Source organism: Nyctereutes procyonoides, unplaced genomic scaffold (genome assembly GCF_905146905.1).
Source record: "Nyctereutes procyonoides isolate TBG_1078 unplaced genomic scaffold, NYPRO_anot_genome, whole genome shotgun sequence".
NCBI classification, from domain to species: Eukaryota; Metazoa; Chordata; class Mammalia; order Carnivora; family Canidae; genus Nyctereutes; species Nyctereutes procyonoides.
This window is the reverse complement of record NW_026575146.1, coordinates 32398133-32415949: the sequence shown is the minus strand read 5'-3', so window position 1 is coordinate 32415949 and position 17817 is coordinate 32398133. Positions and strand designations below refer to the sequence as shown.

At 47.3% G+C, this 17817-nt stretch overlaps 1 protein-coding gene across 1 annotated transcript in view; it reads left to right on the top strand.

The window, feature by feature from the left end:
• Window positions 1–16846, top strand: part of SOGA3 (SOGA family member 3) — a 46752-nt gene extending 29906 nt beyond the window's left edge. The window contains 4 exon segments of the mRNA XM_055310878.1: window positions 7063–7134; window positions 13429–14276; window positions 14278–14602; window positions 16727–16846. Of these exon segments, the coding sequence (XP_055166853.1) occupies window positions 7063–7134; window positions 13429–14276; window positions 14278–14602; window positions 16727–16837 (1356 nt within the window). The 3' untranslated portion in view covers window positions 16838–16846.
• Window positions 16847–17817: the final 971 nt, after the last annotated feature.

The following is a 17817-nucleotide window of genomic DNA, read 5'->3' as shown; positions in this document are numbered from 1 at the left end:
TTGAGAGCCAGGGTCAGGAGAGAAACTATGCGAAAGGAGCCGATGAGCAGAAGCCACACCAGATAGCCCATCAAAGAGTGCTGGCACCTGATATCCTTTACAAAATGATTTTGAGACCCAGAATTTTAATTTTTGACACTGGGGAAAATGAGATTGGTCAAAAATCAAGAAAAGGATTAGAGAAGAGTGAGGATATAGCACATGTCCCTTTTTTTTTTTTTTTTTTTGCTCTTTAGACTTTTTCTGTAGAAAACAATGAGACATTTTTATTTTTACAAGCTCTAAATGGACTGTTATGTGTTTGCTTGTTTTGACCTTCTGCCAACTGCTCCGGTAGGATGCTTCAAAAATGAATCCGTGTAAGGAGCAAGGTCAAAGTGGTCATTTCTTCATTCGGTTGATATTGTCTGAGCAACCTCCCTGTACCAGGTGTATTTCTGAGAGTAGGAAGTATAATGAAGAGTACAGAGGTCCTGCGTGGGTAGAGCTCACATTCCAGAATGAGGAGTTAGACGTGAATCAAATACACAGGTCAGAGGAGATACGGAGGAAAATAAAGCAGGGGTGAAGACCAGCAGTGCAGGGAGCAAGAGAGGAGGGAGGTATTTTACAGGGTGTTACTGTTACCTGATATGAAATGGTTGGGGAAGGCCTCTGATGACGGAGCCTGCGGGAGTTGCAGGGGTGGGTATGAGCGTGTAGGAAGGGAGAGTGTTTGCAGGCAGAGGAAAGGCCCCTATTTGGATCAGGCTTGGCCTGCTTGGGGAAGCACGAGGATGTTTGTGACCTGAGAACAAGGAAAGCTGGGGAGGAGCGTGGTGGTGGATGAGGCCCACGAGCTTGTTTGGGGGAGGGGGCAGGCTAAGCTCAGGGAGCAGAGCAGCGATTCTCAGAGCACATTGCACTCACCATGGGAACTTTGAAAAAAAAAAAATGCCTGGGCCTCACCCCCAGAATCTATGTTAGTTGGTCTGGTTGAAGCCTGGTGAAGTCTTTGTAAAACATCACCAGGATAAATCCACTGTGTAACTGAGGTCTCCTCGCCTTTGTGAAGTGTGACTCTGATTCTGAGTGAGAGGAAACACTGCTGGGAGTTTCTGCACAGAATGGCACGACCCGATCACCGTAGCATCCCTCCTTCACCCACGTTCCCTTTGCCCCCTGCCAAGAGCATGTCTTAGTATAAAGCTTAGGATCCTGCTCCTTTTTAAGGGACAGAGTGGAAAATGTGGTCATGAGCGAGATCTCTGGGTGCTCTTGCTGGCCCCTTCTCTGGTAGGTGTCAAGGATCTAAGAGGAGGGAAGGAGGAAGATGTCTAGAGCCTCTCCTATCGCCCCTTCAAGGTGCGTTGAAGCCTGTCTTAGTCTCTTCGGGCTGCTGTAACAAAACACCTCCTGGGTGGCTTACAAACAACAGACACTTATTTCTCACAGTTGCGGAGCCTGGAAGCCGGAGATCAGACTTGCGCCCTCCTGGCCAGGTGAAGGCCTCTTCCAGGCTGCAGACTTGTATCCTGGCTAGGCAGAAGGGGCCCGGGAGCTCTCTGGGTCTCTTTAGGTGAGGGCACTAATCCCATCCACGAGGGCTCCTCCCTTATGACCTAAGCGCCTCCCAAAGGTCCCAACACAGTGGACAGTAGGATTTCAACACATGAATTTGGGTGGGGGCGGGACATAAACATTCAGACCACAGCAGAGCCACAGTTGCTGCCCCTCTCAACTTTCCTCCAGCCTTCCCTCAGAAATCCCTGTGCCTCTTTCCCAACATTGCCCTAAATTGATAGGATGTCTGTGAGAACCGATGAGTGTGTGTGTCACTGATGTCGCTGATGAGCCCTCTGTTGAAAACAGACACATTGCTCACGTGTGACATACGTAAACTAGGGCCCCGAGCCCATGCAGCAGTGGCATAACAGCTTAGGGAAGAATATGCTCAGAAATAACATAACCCTGAACTCCTCCTCCTTTGAAGGAACTTTGTAATGTAACCACTCCGAACAAGAACTCTGAAGCTGGATGACTTACATCCCGATTCCAACACTTAATAGCTGAATGATTTATCCTTTGTGTGCTTCACATCATGATGTCGAACTCCTACAACTATTGTAAGATCTAATGAGTACATATGAAGCGATTAGAAATGTGCACGACACACAGTTAGTGCTCGGTCCACCCTAGATATTAAGACAGCGAGGGTTTCCTTCTTGATTTCATCACCGTATGCGTGGATCACTTTAATTTTAGCAAAAACATACCATGTTCTAGACAGGCATTCCCCTTCCAGTTGGTGAAGACCTAAAGATGCTGCATATTAAAAAGTGAACCAAATTTCAGTTGAGGGGGGAAAAAAAGGCATTTTTAGAACACAAACAATCCATTTTATATAATTGCTATGCAAGCATGTTTTTTGGGTTTTTTTTTTTTGTTTGTTTGGTTTTTTTGGTTTTTTGTTTTGAAAAACCTTTAAATTCCTGGCCTTCCCATGGATAAAAAAGACTAGCAGCCTCTTTTGGACTAGTTGAAGCTGGGAATGAAAAGAATTAAGATGTGGACGTGTTTTCAACACACTTATCTAGAGAACCATCTGAAGTGCCTCCGAGAACAAAGATGAAAATATGAGATTTAGTTCTGGCGTTTCCCAACCGCTGACCTGAAGAGACTTCTGGATTTAGTCAGTGCAGCGGGAGCAGAATGATGGGGGGGGGGGGGGGCGGGCGGGTGGTGGGCAGTGAGGGAGATTTAAACTTGCAAGGAAGAGACTGGACTTACATCAGTTCTCCAACTTCCTCTACCCAAATAAGTCTTAACCTTGTTTTATTGGAGTCAGACAGTTGATAAAAACTTACTGGACTATGAAACAATGGTTAAATATTTATTGAAAATTTCAATATGATACTTGGAGGTACCTGTCCTAGAGGTGCCTTACAGGCGGTTTACCTCTTTATGCTAGGGGAAGTCACTTTTAAGAGCTTTGGGTCTGACACCTTCCTTGAGTGATATTAAAATAAAAGTGAAATAGAAAATGCCTCTTAGGAAAGGATGGCCTGGTTTCAGCCCTTCCCTGGTATTAATTGAAAGGGCTCATTTTGCCATTGCCCCATAAAGTCTGAGTCTCCCAGCTGCACAAGCTGACCTCGTGCTCTGCAAGCGTCTCCTTTGCCTCAGCCCTGCAGTGTCTCTACCTCTGTGACCGCTTGTCCAGAGTCAGCGAGTCTGTAAAGCTGGCACAGCTAGCCCCCCCCCCCCGAGTCCTTGCTGCTGCTGCTTTCATTTGCTTTTATTTCTGTTGAAATCCTGTACACCCTTCGAAGACCCGCCATCTCAGATGATTTCCTCGGGTTTCTCCAGGTCTGGAGTCCTAGTTGCCTCTCTGTCCTCTCCATCTTTTGTTTGTTCCTCATTCATTGGCAGTTCGTTGATTCTGTCTACTGTTGTAGCTAATTACCTGCGTCCCTCTCATCATGAACAGTTAGCTCTTTGGTGGGGAGGAGAGTAAACTGTCTCCCAGTCGCATTTGTATGGCCGTATACGGTATTGCATATAGGCTGGAACTCAACAAACGTCTATGGGATGAGTGGGAAATAAAGACTCCTACTAAAATACTCTCAGAAAAAAAAATTAAAAATAAAGTACTCTCAGAATTAGCCTATACTTGCCCTCATTTCCCTTGCATGGCATCCCCTTACTTGGTGGCCCTTTGGACTTCTACTTTTGTGTGTCTTTGTTTCTTCTGTGACCGTCTAGCTGCGGACACCTTTTGCTTGCAACAGCCTTAGTCAGTATCCTTCAAGATCCGAGTCGTGCCATCAGCATCATTTGCTCTCCTCAATGTTTTGTGACAGGCTTACTGAATTGAGGCCCAGAAAGAGTTTTTCTACATGGGATGCTTTGGTTTTCCTGTTCCTCTCTTCTCTCTCTTTGACTGGTTGACTCCTCCTCTACCAGATTCAGGATAAGATGTTACTTCTTTCTGGAGACTGTCCCTAGCTCCCCGCACCCTCTCCAGCCCCAGACTGGCGTAAGCCTTTCTCCTTTATGATCTAATACAATAAAGATGAAAAAGACTTGGGTCGAAATGTGGTCCTGCTGCTCATTGAGCAGTGGCATTAGACCGTCGCTTCTCAAACGTTATCATGCATCAGAATCACCTGGAGCGCATACGACATCAAACGGGGGTGTTTTAAGAATTAATTGAGGTAAAGTGTTTGACATAAATTATTGCTCAATCATTGCTGGTTCATATTGTTTTTACAGTGTCGTTGCTTTTATCGCACTGTTTTAAATTACAGGCTAGACCATTTGCCAAGTAATTTAGGAAACTCATGCCGAGCAGTGACTGTGCCAGTTTTAGTATCACCTGGATCACAGGTGCTTAACAAAGTCCATTACTAAGCACACTAACTGAACATATGACGTGATTAAAACACCCTCAAGGGGCATCCCGGGTGGCTCAGTGGTTTAGCGCTGCCTTCAGCCCAGGGTGTAATCCTGGAGATCGAGTCCCACATCAGGCTCCCTGCATGGAGCCTGCTTCTCCCTCTGCCTGTGTCTCTGCCTCTCTCTCTCTCTCTCTCTCTCTCTCTCTGTCTCTCATGAATAAATAAATAAAATCTTAAAAAAAATAAAAAAATAAAACACCCTCAAAAGTATTCAACAAAGTATTTAATAAAGTGAATCTGGGTGCTTCTCTGTAGGTCGGTTCTGCACAGACGATTCAGGATCCCCCAGTTCAGCTTGCTACCTTCCCGGCTTTTCGGGCAACTGCTTTCGTGGAGCAGCTGCTAACCCACGTTTGGTTATGGTGAATCAGCCCTCACAGCTTTTGTTTCCAAGGTTCTACAAGCAAGCAGCCCAGAGGACACCTCTCTGTAAAGAAGTAGAAATAAATAAAAATAAATAAATTAATTAATTAATTAAAAAAATAAGTAGAAATAAATAAGCACGCAGGCCACTCGCTCGGCTCTGTAGTCTGGATTCCGGACTGAAGGAATGCAGTGGCAGCCCCGTATTCCGCTGCCTCCTGGGCCTGAACATATCCTGCATTTAACATGGGATACGGTTACACATTAACATGGGAAAACTGTAATTTGGAGCTCTCTGCAAATTCGTGAAGCCTCCGCTTTGGGGAAGCCTCTCCTGCTTTTCCATTCATTTTCCTCATTTCTATGCCCCCATCCTCCTTTTTGCCCTCAGAACCTCATATTTTACGAATATGTTCATTATGAATAGGTTTCATTAGTTCAGCAAATACTTTTTCCAATCCCTGCCCCGGGACCAGCACTATTCTGAGGGTGGCGATGCCGCACTGAGACAAAGCACCTGCTTCACGGAACCTAAAGCATGGCACTTAGCAAAGTGTACGCTAATCGTTTGCTTCGCTCTGTCTCCCACGTGATTGTGAGCTTCCGGATGGTGAGCGCACTATTTAATTGATCTTTGGATATTCAGTTCCCTATCAGGCGTGTGGTAGGTATCCACACGTCTGGATTAGTGCTTATTCAGAGGGATCTTCCTTATTAGGTTGGTGCTGAGAAATGGCACAAAGTACCAGAGGTCATGTATGGCTGGTCCCTGAAAGGATCTGGTGCTAGATATTGGTTTTTTTTTTTAACCTACAAATGTTGTTTGTCTGAATTCCAATTAGGGACAAATGATACATAACAATCCAAATTTTTTTGTCCTTTTTTTTTTATTGGTGTTCAATTTGCCAACATATAGCATAACACCCAGTGCTCATCCCGCCAAGTGCCCCCCTCAGTGCCCGTCATTCAGTCACCCCAACCCCCTGCCCACCTCCCCTTCCACTACCCCTTGTTCATTTCCCAGAATTAAGAGTCTCTCATGTCCTGTCTCCCTCACTGATATTTTCACTCATTTTCTCTCCTTTCCCTTTTATTCCCTTTCACTATTTTTTACATTCCCCAAATGAATGAGACCATATAATGTTTGTCCTTCTCCGATTGACTTATTTCACTCAGCATCATACCCTCCAGGTCCCTCCACGTCGAAGCACATGGTGGGTATTTGTCGTTTCTGATGGCTGAGGAATATTCCACTGTCTACATAGACCACAGCTTCTCTACCCATCATCTGTCCATGGACACCGAGGCTCCTTCCACAGTTTGGCTACTGTGGACATCGCTGCTATGAACATCGGGGTGCAGGTGTCCCGGCGCTTCACTGCATCTGTATCTTTGGGGTAAATCCCTAGCAGTGCAATTACTGGGTCGTAGGGCAGGTCTATTTTTAACTCTTTGAGGAACCTCCACACAGTTTTCCAGAGTGGCTGCCCCAGTTCACATTCCCACCAACAGTGCAAGAGGGTTCCCTTTTCTCCACATCCTCTCCAACAAGTGTTGTTTCCTGTCTTGTTAATTTTCCCCATTCTCACTGGGGTGATGTGGGATCTCATTGTGGTTTTGACAATCCATATTTCTAGCTTCTCTAGAAAAAGCCCGCGTTCTTGTGTTGCACCGACCAGCTGCAGCCAGTTCCCAGCCAGCTTGCTCCTCAGGTGGAGCGTGTCCGCTCCAGCTCACTGCGACAATTCCCTACTGTGTTACGTGTGTCTGTGTGCACACGGCATTGTATTTGCGTGCACAGATGTGTGGTGAGGAAAGAGCCAAATTCTTCAAATTCTATGCAGATCCACTGACCGTTTGTCTTCACAGGCTGATGAAAACCTGTCTTCAACTGGAAATACCTTATTCCTTTTTTTGTTCTTTGGTGATGTAGAATGCTAACAAGGATTTGCTTTTGTTTGAAATAAGAACTATATTGGGTCATCAGTCTTCAATTTTACCCAGAAGTTTTCTGTGGTTTCACAGTGGGTTTCCTATCTTCTTCAGATTATTTAGATAATTGCCAGTTCCTCAGCCCAAAGTAACAATACATTAAAATGTATCCGGTTTGGATTTTTTTTTTCCTCCTTTAGGATCATTGAACCTAACATGATTTATTTGGTTTGGTTTTGTCATAGGACATTAGAGACGCTTTTAAAAACATAAAATTGCGTTCAAATGATAGTGTGCCGGACTAAATATGTTCGTGCTCTGTTTTCAGCTATCCTTAAAAAGAAGAGGAAGCAAAGATTTGCCAAAATCTGAAAAAAAGACTCAACAGACTCCCACAGAGGTATGTGGAAATAAAATTTCATCTAGTACATCAATTGAGCACCTTTTCTAATTGTATATAATTACAAGCTACATCTGTAAATGGACGTCGTAGCCAGATACACTCATGTAAAAAAAATAAAAGTTTGATTATGCACATCCTGTAGCCGTGGATGCAGGCAGTATGAAGCATTCAGGATCTTTGCTTATAAAGCTAACACCAAGCTCCCAATTCTTGCTTCCACACTGTAAGCACACCCGGAGTATCATCAGTACCTTGTGTGCTGCTGTGTTTGAGAACTGCACGCATGGTGCTCATCCTCTTCACTCCTAATGAATGCGGCCAATAGAAGGGCTGTTCCTATAGCATCATGAGTGAGTAGAGAAAGGAATGTCGTAGGAAGGGATGGCGAGGCAAGAGAGAGGCTTGTGATGAGAAGGCCCTAGAATGAAGGAATTCTCCATGCCAGTGATTGGGGGAGCAAAAGAAAGGAAACAGAGAAATAAAAATAAAACTTTAAAAGATATTTTAAAGGATGCCTGTCAGGCTCAGTCAATGGAGTGTGTGACTCTTGATCTCGGGGTTGCGGGTTTGGACTCCACCTTGAGTGTAGAGATTTTTTAAAAATAAAACCTAAAAAAAAAAAAAAGATGTATTCAACACGGACTTGTTAAGAACTTTAGAAACCCAGCCACCGTGAAGACTAGCTCTGCTTTCAGGATGAGCAGAGGGTGACGATGGGTGTAATGAAGGAGATTTTAAAACAGAAGAGGAGATATTTGGGGGCAGAAGTGACATGATGGCTCCCCAAGGACACTTGGGTAGTCATTGACTTTTGCATGTGTCCGCTGGAGTCTCATAGTATAGCATACCCTCTTCTAGCCTTACAAGTTGTTTTCTCATGAGCTAATAATTCTAACTATGGCAATACTGAAATATCCAAAACTTGGAAAGTTGATCTCAATGTTTTTAAAAACACAACTTATTAAATGCTTTTCGAAGAGATTTATTCATTTTCAAGAGAGAGCATACAAGTGGAGGGAGTGGCAGAGGGAGGGAGCCTCAAGCAGACTCCCCACTGAGCTCAGAGCCCACTATGGGCCTCGATCCCACAAACCGTGAGACCATGACCTGAGCTGAAACCAATAGTCAGATGCTTCATCCAGCTGAGCCCCCAGGTGCCCCAGAGAACACGACATATTAAATGTTTATCTTCCCTTTTCCTCTCTCTTTCTGCTCTGTTCTTGGTTAACTTTCCCCTGGTCCTGGCACAAGGCCCTCGAGACACGCCAGCAGTTCAGAAATCCCAGAGTCTCATCGCGAGGCCATGAGTCCATTTTGTACCTTCCTCGCTGTTCTCTCAGTGAGATCAAAGATGCTCCGTCACTACGGCTTTCTCACTCTGCCTTTGCCAGAACTTTAGCCACCGGCTGTGCATATTTTGCTGTGGCTCATTTCACGAGTTGCCATCAGTTCTCTCCTGCACCTCATCGAGGGACAAGGGGCTATAGGCTCAATGCCCAAGTCAGCTTTAATCAGCAGTTTCTTTCTTTTAAAACTCACGTTTGGCCTATTCTTACACTTGCCGTGTTCAAGTTTATTTTTTTCAACAATAGTCTCTTATCCAGGAATCTTTAACTGTTTATTTCTAGCTCCATGACCCTCTGACTCCATGGGCATGCGGGCACCTTTCTGCAAAAGACACCCACAGCCTCCGTCAATGTCTTAGTGGGACCTAGGACCTCACAAGAGACCTTGCAGCCCACCAGTTTTTATTTCATGGCCCAAACACCTGGGAAACTTATAAACGTGCTGTTGTTGCCTACGAAGTTCCTGCTAGTGTTTCCAGTTCATTTGTCCAGAGATTATCACCTGTAGTTTTCCGAAAACCCACCCCAGCAGATTGACCGGGACCATCTGGGATGGGAGAGCTCCATGATAAAGTAGTCCACAGGTGATTCTGTTGCTTGGTCAAAGTTGAGGGCCATCGATTCTTAGATTACTCTTTCCGTATTCTCCTCCCACGCTCAGCCAGGCCAGATTGTAGTCACAGCTCACGTTATTCAGCTTTGACTTGTCAGGGTCTAGCGTGTGATACTGCACCATGTCCAATATGCACTTTTGGATCCTCCCATGTCCCCTTTATCTAGGTTGAGCCAAATGAAATTGCCTACACCCTGTGAGTTTGACCTGTGTAAACAGCAATCCCATACGGTTCACCCTACTATTATCTGTATGGATCCATACTTCATTTTTATTTGCTTCAGCTTCGTCAATAATAGTGTTTCCGTGTTCCTGCAGCACCGTGACTTTATTTACCGAGCAGCGGTATCACACAGCAATGAAGAACAGTCACAGGCCCGCCATGTGGCCTTAGATGACTCACTTATTCGGTCTCTGCCTTTGTTTCCTCATCTGTAAAACGGGATCATAGGAGAGAGCTGTTGTATGAATTAAATGTGTTTAAAGCACATGATTCAGGGATCCCTGGGTGGCGCAGCGGTTTAGCGCCTGCCTTTGGCCCAGGGCACGATCCTGGAGACCCAGGATCGAATCCCACATCGGGCTCCTGGTGCATGGAGCCTGCTTCTCCCTCTGCCTATGTTTCTGCCTCTCTCTCTGTGTGTGTGTGTGTGACTATCATAAATAAATAAAAAAAATTAAAAAAAAAAAGCACATGATTCATTGAGAGTGCAATTTAGCTTCTGGTAGTGGCTGAGTCCAAGCCAGGCTCAGCTCACTTCTTTTGGCCCCTCATCATTTTATCCTTCTGCACATGCCATTCATATCTTCTTAAAAGTGAGTCTTCAACATCCACGAAAATAAGACATGACTTGCTTCACATCTCAAAGCATGGTAGTGTTTCTTGCCTGGCGTTCTCTGTAAAAAGTAGGAGCAAGCACGTACTGCGCAGTTATTGTCAACCAGCCATTTTCCAGGCCACCTTGGACCTAACGTCATCAGCATTTATGTACAGTATTTCCACGCTCACTTGCAAATGCAGCTGTAATACTTTGGTTACGGGGTTACAGGCTGAGCATGCAGGATGCATCAGCATACGGGGTTCTTAAGCTCTTGGCATTCTAGAACCTATCACACTTTGTGTATCGAAGAGATTTCTTTTTAAACAAATACAAAATAATTACTGTGGGGCCCATCATTCTCCCTCCCTCATAGGGACTTCCTTCCAAATAGTGTAGGTCCAGATCTTAAAATGACGTTTATGTTTCCATTCCTTTGAGGCAGGAGAGCGCACATGTACACAAATCAGGGAGCCTTCTCTTTCATACTCGCTTACCACACCTGGTGAAGTGTGATTCTGCTCCAGTCCATGAGTTAGATCACATCCAGTGCTATTTGGGTTAGATCGAAACTGCAGCATTTCACTCCCATTTTTTTTTTTTAATTTGCAAATAAAGATCTCCCCGTGCAGGCAAGGAGTTGTCCCATGCATGTAGCCCAACCTAACTTCCCAGTCTCCTCCACTCTTACTTCCTAGCAAAGCCTGGCCTAGGGAAATATTGGATGTGCTTATTTCTGATCACCTTTGTAGGCAAACATGGTCTCTAATTCCTGCACGATATTTGACTCTCCTGCCCCCCTGCCAAACCTTTCACCATGGCTTATGTGTCTCTCTTCGTTGTCTTCTCGCTTGCTCAAAACCCCTGCCACAGCTTCAGCCATCCCCTCTACACATCTCACTCTCACATCCACGCCTTTGGACCCAAACTCTCTGCAGGCCCTAGATGTAATCTCGGGCCTGAGATTCCACTTGCCTGTTGATGGATGTTTCCACTAGATATCTCCCCACTGACACGCCTCAAAGATAGCATTTTAAGACACTTGGTTCGACCCACCTTCTTCACACCTCCTCCTCTCTGTTCATCCCCTACTCCTGTTATTAGCAGCACCCTCCATCAAGACACGTAAGGTGGAAACATTAGGGTTATCTGTGATTCTTCTGCTGATATGATATTAAACATTGCTATGTGTCCTGGGTTTCATGCCCACTGAATTAGTGTGAGGGCCCAACACAGTCTCTTGTAGAGCGGCGTGTCCCCTTGTGAAGTGGATTTTCATATCAAATCTTTCTGGGACATACATTCTCATCCTTCTCTCTCACTGTGCTCCCGAGAGTCTCTCAACTCTTCTCTCCGTGCCTCTATCCTTTCTCCTAAACCCCTTCTAAAGGAAAGTATACAAGCCAATACATCCATTGTCTTATATTTTATCCCATTGTCCTACTTTCCTTCTCTTGTGCTGCTTTTCCAGAGGCAACATGTACAGTGGAAAGAATAAGAGTTTTGAACCCAGTCTGGATACAGATATGCTCTGTCCCTTACTAACCTGGGCTCTACCAAGTTCATGTCAGGGTGTGATGACATAAAGAATGTTGACGGTCAGGCTCCGTGCGCTCCACGGCTCTCAGCCCTTCCGTCCTAATTCTCATTAGCAGATGGGAGGACAGGAGACCTGGGTGCTGCTCTCCATCTCTTCCATCCCAAAGGCTTTGGGCCATCTCTAATGAGCATCTATAGAAGAAGCATATTATTCTCACCTGCCTCACCAGTGGGTGCTGCTGCTTTACCACAATTCATCTCAAACACAATGGACTCATTGCTGGGCAAGGAAGGCATTTTTATTTCCATTTTAAAAATGATCCAGGGCACCCGAGTGGTTCAGTGGGTTCAGTGTTTGCCTTTGGCTCGGGTCATGATCTCAGGGTGCTGAGATCCAGCCCCACATAGGGCTCCCTGCTCAGTGGGGAGTCTGCTTCTCCCTCTCCCTCTGCCCTTTCCGCCACTGCTTGTGCTCTCTCTCTCTTTCTCAAATAAAGAAAATCTTTAAAAAAAAAAATTTAGAAATCAGGAAAACAAAATTCACAGAAGTTACACAATCGACCCTACATACATACTTAGAATTTGGGGAAATTGTCCTCAGGAAATGTGTCCTTGGGCATAATAAGGTACTTTGGTATTAGCTCTCAGCAGGTTGATTTCCAATTTTTGGAAAACTTCTAATCACTCCTCAGCTTAGTCAGTAATTAGGGTTTGCGGTTGTCCAAAGAATTGTGAGAAGAGCTCCTATAGGATCTACTCCGTCTTCCATTTAGGCAGAAGCAACTTTATTCATTTCAGACTGATGGGAATATATCTTATTTTTAAAATGATCTGGGTGAAAATGCTTGCCAGTTTCTTCTTGGATGGGGCCATTCCAGGGTTAAGTTTTCCTTGCTTTAAGTAAGGCCTTCAAGTAAGCAATCCTGCCCTGAATAAAGATGGAGAAGAGAGGACTTTCTTTGCTCTTGCAGAGCCATCACGGGCCTTAGAGTCAGACAGGAATGCATTCAGATTGTACCTTTGTCTTTTGCCCCTTACTAGTTATGGGACATCTTTATTAATATCTATTATTAAGTCTACTCTAAACAGTAAAGTAGGTCCTATGTATAAAGAAGTTTACAGAATTTGGCCGAGAGTCGGTGCTCCATCAATGGTAGTGAGCGCGCAGCACGTGCGTCCTCCAGGGAATAGGTTTCACATTAAGATCAGAGGCATTCAAATCACGCAAGAAACGAAACCTGCAAAATGCACATTGTTGAAGTGACAGCCCCACAGATGTGCTCAGTTACAACCTATGATAATCTCTGGATGGTGACGACCATAGTGTTTCTCTCAGGATGTTTCTTTCTCCTTGTGTTGCTGGGATGTGACCTTGTCCTAATGTTTTATCTGCCAAATAATTTAAGCACTTTGTAGAAAATAAACAGCACCTGAGGATCCCTGGATGGCTCAGTGGTTTAGTGCCTATCTTCAGCCCGGGGTGTGATCCTGGAGTCCTGGGATCGAGTCCCATGTCGGGCTCCCTGCATGGAGCCTGCTTCTCCCTCTGCCTGGGTCTCTGCTTCTCTATCTCTCATGAATAAAAATCTGTAGAACGAAAGAAAGAAAACAAACAGCACCTACTTCTGTGTGTCTCATTAAAGCTTAATCACAAGAAAAAGTGGGCAGCCCTGGTGGCTCAGCGGTTTAGCACCTGCCTGCAGCCCAGGGCCTGATCCTGGAGTCCCTGGATCTCGAGTCCCACATCGGGCTCCCTGCATGGAGCCTGCTTCTCCCTCTGCCTGTGTCTCTGCCTCTCTCTCTCTCTCTCTCTGTGTGTCTCTCATGAGTAGATAAAATGTTTTTTTAAAAAGAAAAAAAAAAAAAAACAAGAAAAAGTCATCACTTTTGCAGGTGTACCTTTTGTTTTCTGGATCTCCATAGAAATGATCTCCTGTTGTCTCCCCCCTCCCCCCCGCCCCGTTTCCCACATGAGGAGGACAACGAAGACCTCAAGTGCCAGCTGCAGTTCGTGAAGGAAGAGGCCGCTCTGATGAGAAAGAAAATGGCCAAGATCGACAAGGAGAAGGACAGGTTCGAACACGAGCTCCAGAAGTACAGGTCGTTCTACGGGGACCTGGACAGCCCCCTGCCCAAGGGCGAGGCGGGGGGCCCTCCGAGCACCAGGGAGGCCGAGCTCAAGCTGCGCCTGCGGCTGGTGGAGGAGGAGGCCAACATCCTGGGCCGCAAGATCGTGGAGCTGGAGGTGGAGAACCGAGGCCTCAAGGCCGAGCTGGACGACCTGCGCGGCGACGACTTCGGCGGCTCCGCCAACCCGCTGATGCGCGAGCAGAGCGAGTCCCTGTCGGAGCTGCGGCAGCACCTGCAGCTGGTGGAGGACGAGACGGAGCTGCTGCGGCGCAACGTGGCCGACCTGGAGGAGCAGAACCAGCGCATCACGGCCGAGCTCGCCAAGTACAAGTACAAGTCAGGCGGCCACGACAGCGCGCGCCACCACGACAGCGCCAAGAGCGAGGCGCTGCAGGAGGAGCTCAAGGCCGCGCGGCTGCAGATCAACGAGCTCAGCGGCAAGGTCATGCAGCTGCAGTACGAGAACCGCGTGCTCATGTCCAACATGCAGCGCTACGACCTGGCCTCGCACCTGGGCATCCGCGGCAGCCCGCGCGACAGCGACGCCGAGAGCGACGCGGGCAAGAAGGAGAGCGACGACGACTCGCGGCCGCCGCACCGCAAGCGCGAGGGGCCCATCGGCGGCGAGAGCGACTCGGAGGAGGTGCGCAACATGCGCTGCCTGACGCCCACGCGCTCCCTCTACGCCGCGCCCCGCCTGGCCCAAGGGCTTCTCCGACCGCCAGCACCTCAAGGACATCCGCTCCGAGGCCGAGCGCCTGGGCAAGACCATCGACCGGCTCATCGCCGACACGAGCACCATCATCACCGAGGCGCGCATCTACGTGGCCAACGGGGACCTGTTCGGGCTGATGGACGAGGAGGACGACGGCAGCCGCATCCGCGAACACGAGCTGCTCTACCGCATCAACGCGCAGATGAAAGCCTTCCGCAAGGAGCTGCAGACCTTCATCGACCGCCTCGAGGTGCCCAAGGCGGCGGACGAGCGCGGCGCCGAGGAGCCCATATCCGTGAGTCAGGTACAGCTCGGCCTGCTGCGCGCCCGGCGGCGGGGCGGGGCGGGGCGGGGCGGGGCGGGGCCGCGGGGCCCGGGGGCGGGGCTTACCGCCAGGGCCACGCCCCCTCCGCCGCGCACCGCCCCTGAGGCCCCGGCCCCGAGGCCACGCCCCTCCCCGGCCCCTCCGCCGCGCGCGCCTGCCTGCGCGTCCCCCCGCTCGGCCCCGAGGCCCCGCCCCCAGCCTGAGGCCCCGCCCCCGACCATGAGGCCCCTCCCCTCCCCGCCCCCTCCGCTGCGCACGTCCCCTCTCCGGCCCCGAGGCCCCGCCCAGCCCCCTCCGCCGCGCGCACCTGCCTGCGCGCCCCCCTCCCGGCCCTAAGGCCCCGACCCCGACCCCGAGGCCCAGCCCCTCCGCCGCGCACGCCTGCCTGCGCGTGCCCCCCGCTCGGCCCCGAGGCCCCGCCCCCCGCCCCGAAGCCCCGCCCCGCCGCACACCTGCCCTCCCCCCCCCCCCCCCCCCCGTGCAATCCCTGGCTCGGCGCGGCCCAGCCGGCTGCTTACACGACACGTCCACACTCACGTCCACACTCGCACCGGAGTAGAGGAGTTTTAAGAACCGTGCATACGTGTCGGCCCGGCGGGCGTTCCCCTGCGCGTGCTCCTAGGCCGCGCACGGGCCTCCCTAGCAGCCCATCTGCAGGTGTTGAGCCAGGCTTGTAGTTGAGCTCAAAATAGCGTGCTTTGGGTTTGGGAAGTTTTTTTTGTTTTGTTTTGTTTTGTTTTGTTTTGTTCTGTTCTGTTCTGTTTTGTTTTGTTTTTAAACGACCAAATCTCCAAGATTATTGTCTAACCACTGACACGGGCCCACACCCAGCGGTAAAGAGGGATGAGACAGGGTGTGGAGCCCTCCCGGAAAGGCACGAAGGGAAGCCAGCCCTTGACCGCTAGGGGAAGTAGCAGGATCATTATCTCTAGATTTTAAAAGTCAATCAATCAGTCAGTCACTGCCAGCCCTCTAGGGGAGAATCTCAGGACGGGGGAAGGAGTTGAAGCGACCCTGACTCCCAGAAATAGCCATGACGAAGGGAAGCCAGCCCTTGACCGCAAGTGGAAGTAGTAACAGGATCATTATTTCTAGATTTAAATCAATCAATCAATCAGTCACTTCCAGGACGGGGGAAGGAGTGTCAGACTTTAACTTGAAGCGACCCTGACTCAGAGAAATAGCCATGATGAAGGGAAGCCAGCAAGTGGAAGTAGTAACAGGATCATTATTTCTAGATTTAAATAAATATATAAATAAATACATGAGTAAATATATAAATAAATAAATATATACATAAATCAGTCACTGCCAGGATGGGGGAAGGACTGTCAGACTTTAAGTTGAAGCGACCCTGACTCAGAGAAATAGCCATGACTATCCCCCCACGGGGAAAACCAGCGTTTTTCCTTCATCCTAATTGGTCGAGGCACAGCTGATGAGTTGGACTGAGCTGCTCTAGCCAGGTATGGGGGCCAAGCAGCCATGCGTTTTGTCAGAATTAACCACCTAAGACAGGCTTTGTCGAACGTTAACAGGCGGCGCTACCTCTCTGGCAAGCCTCCTGTCCCGTGTCCGTTGGAGAACACACGGAAGTACACCAGCATGCATGGCTTTTAAGACACGCGACAGATTTAAATTTAAAAATCAGTCTACACGCAGAAGCATGACATGAATTAACTAACTGCCTGTTAGTCACAACCAGAAAACTCGCAGCCCCGTCGCTTAGTTTAAACCTTGCATGTTGCTCTGCTTCGCTATGGGGGGAGAAAAAGTTTTATGATGAAACTTGCTGAATCTTGAAACGTTAAAGCTTATTTTCGTCTCTAATTATGTCGAGTAGTTGGTTTTTAGCTTCCTTGCAGCAGATTTTTGAATACTTTGAGCATGTGGGTTTCCAGTTATACCATGGGGGCGGGGGGATCAGAGTGAGAGAAAGCACTGTGCGTAATAATAGGTTTCAGATTTTGTAAATATGGGCTTAGGGGAGGGTTCTTCTTCATCTTAAATTGAATGAATGCTTAGATTAGTTGATATAAATGGAAGTGTTAAAAAATTATTATTAATTAACTCTTCTCTTTGTCTTTGCATTTACCTTCCCAGATGTTCCAGCCTATCATTTTACTTATTCTCATTCTTGTATTATTTTCATCACTTTCTTACACAACAATATTTAAACTTGTCTTCCTTTTTACACTGTTTTTTGTGCTGTAAGTCTCTCATCATTTACCATTCATTGTAGTATTTTCAGTTTGTTTATTTTGTTCACCCTTCAAGACAAGAAGTAAAAGAAGTATAATTTCTGTAGTAACCAATGCTATAAAAACACTGAAGACTGCTTATTTCTTTAAAAAGACACATCTTACCACTACCAAATTCAATAAGAAGCCCACGCATTACAATATTTCAGGTAAGGAAGTAACTGTGATTTTTTTATATCAATCATTTTAATTTTTGCTTCTGTTTTTTCCATCTTCATCTGTACTCTTCTTGCTAAATAATTATAACTGTAAAAGTTGACTAAATATTTCAGTTATTTCTCGATAGTTGAAAAGCTGACGTTCACAAGTTGGTCACATTTCAAAATATGCACAGATAGATTTATAAAGTATCTTTGCTAGGCTGCATTGGACTAACAAGACAGTTTTGATATCCGGTTAAATATCAGCAAAAATTATGGGGAACAAATGAAATGTGACCATCACGGAAAGTCAGCAATTTGTTGTGATGCTGATGGCATCTTGTCTAAAAAGATGTGTTTGGAAGCATGAGATGGATTAAGCCGTAGTTCATGGAGAAAATGATTCTATTCCCCCTGCTGCATTTGACCAGCTCTAAGCGAAACGACCATTTCTGCATTTTCCTATTATACTCGAACATTGGTTGCTGATCAGATTGGTTGCCTGGACTTCTGTCCTCTAAAATCAGTTATCACACAGAACTGCTTCCAGAGCAGGGAGTAGAGTAGGGAAAAAATAGTCATTCTCCAGAATTTCATTACATTGGGATTCCAAGCCAGTCACAGAGCTCCAGTGGGAGGTGCTCTCCAAATAGAAACTCACTTTGGTGAACCTGAGCGTCTCCCTTTCTCCTCATCCCTAAAGTGACCCAGATAGGCTCCATGTACCGAAAATGTCCTGTCTGTCCATCTTGTTGACAATTTACCCAATGGAAAGCAGGAGTGCACCACTGCC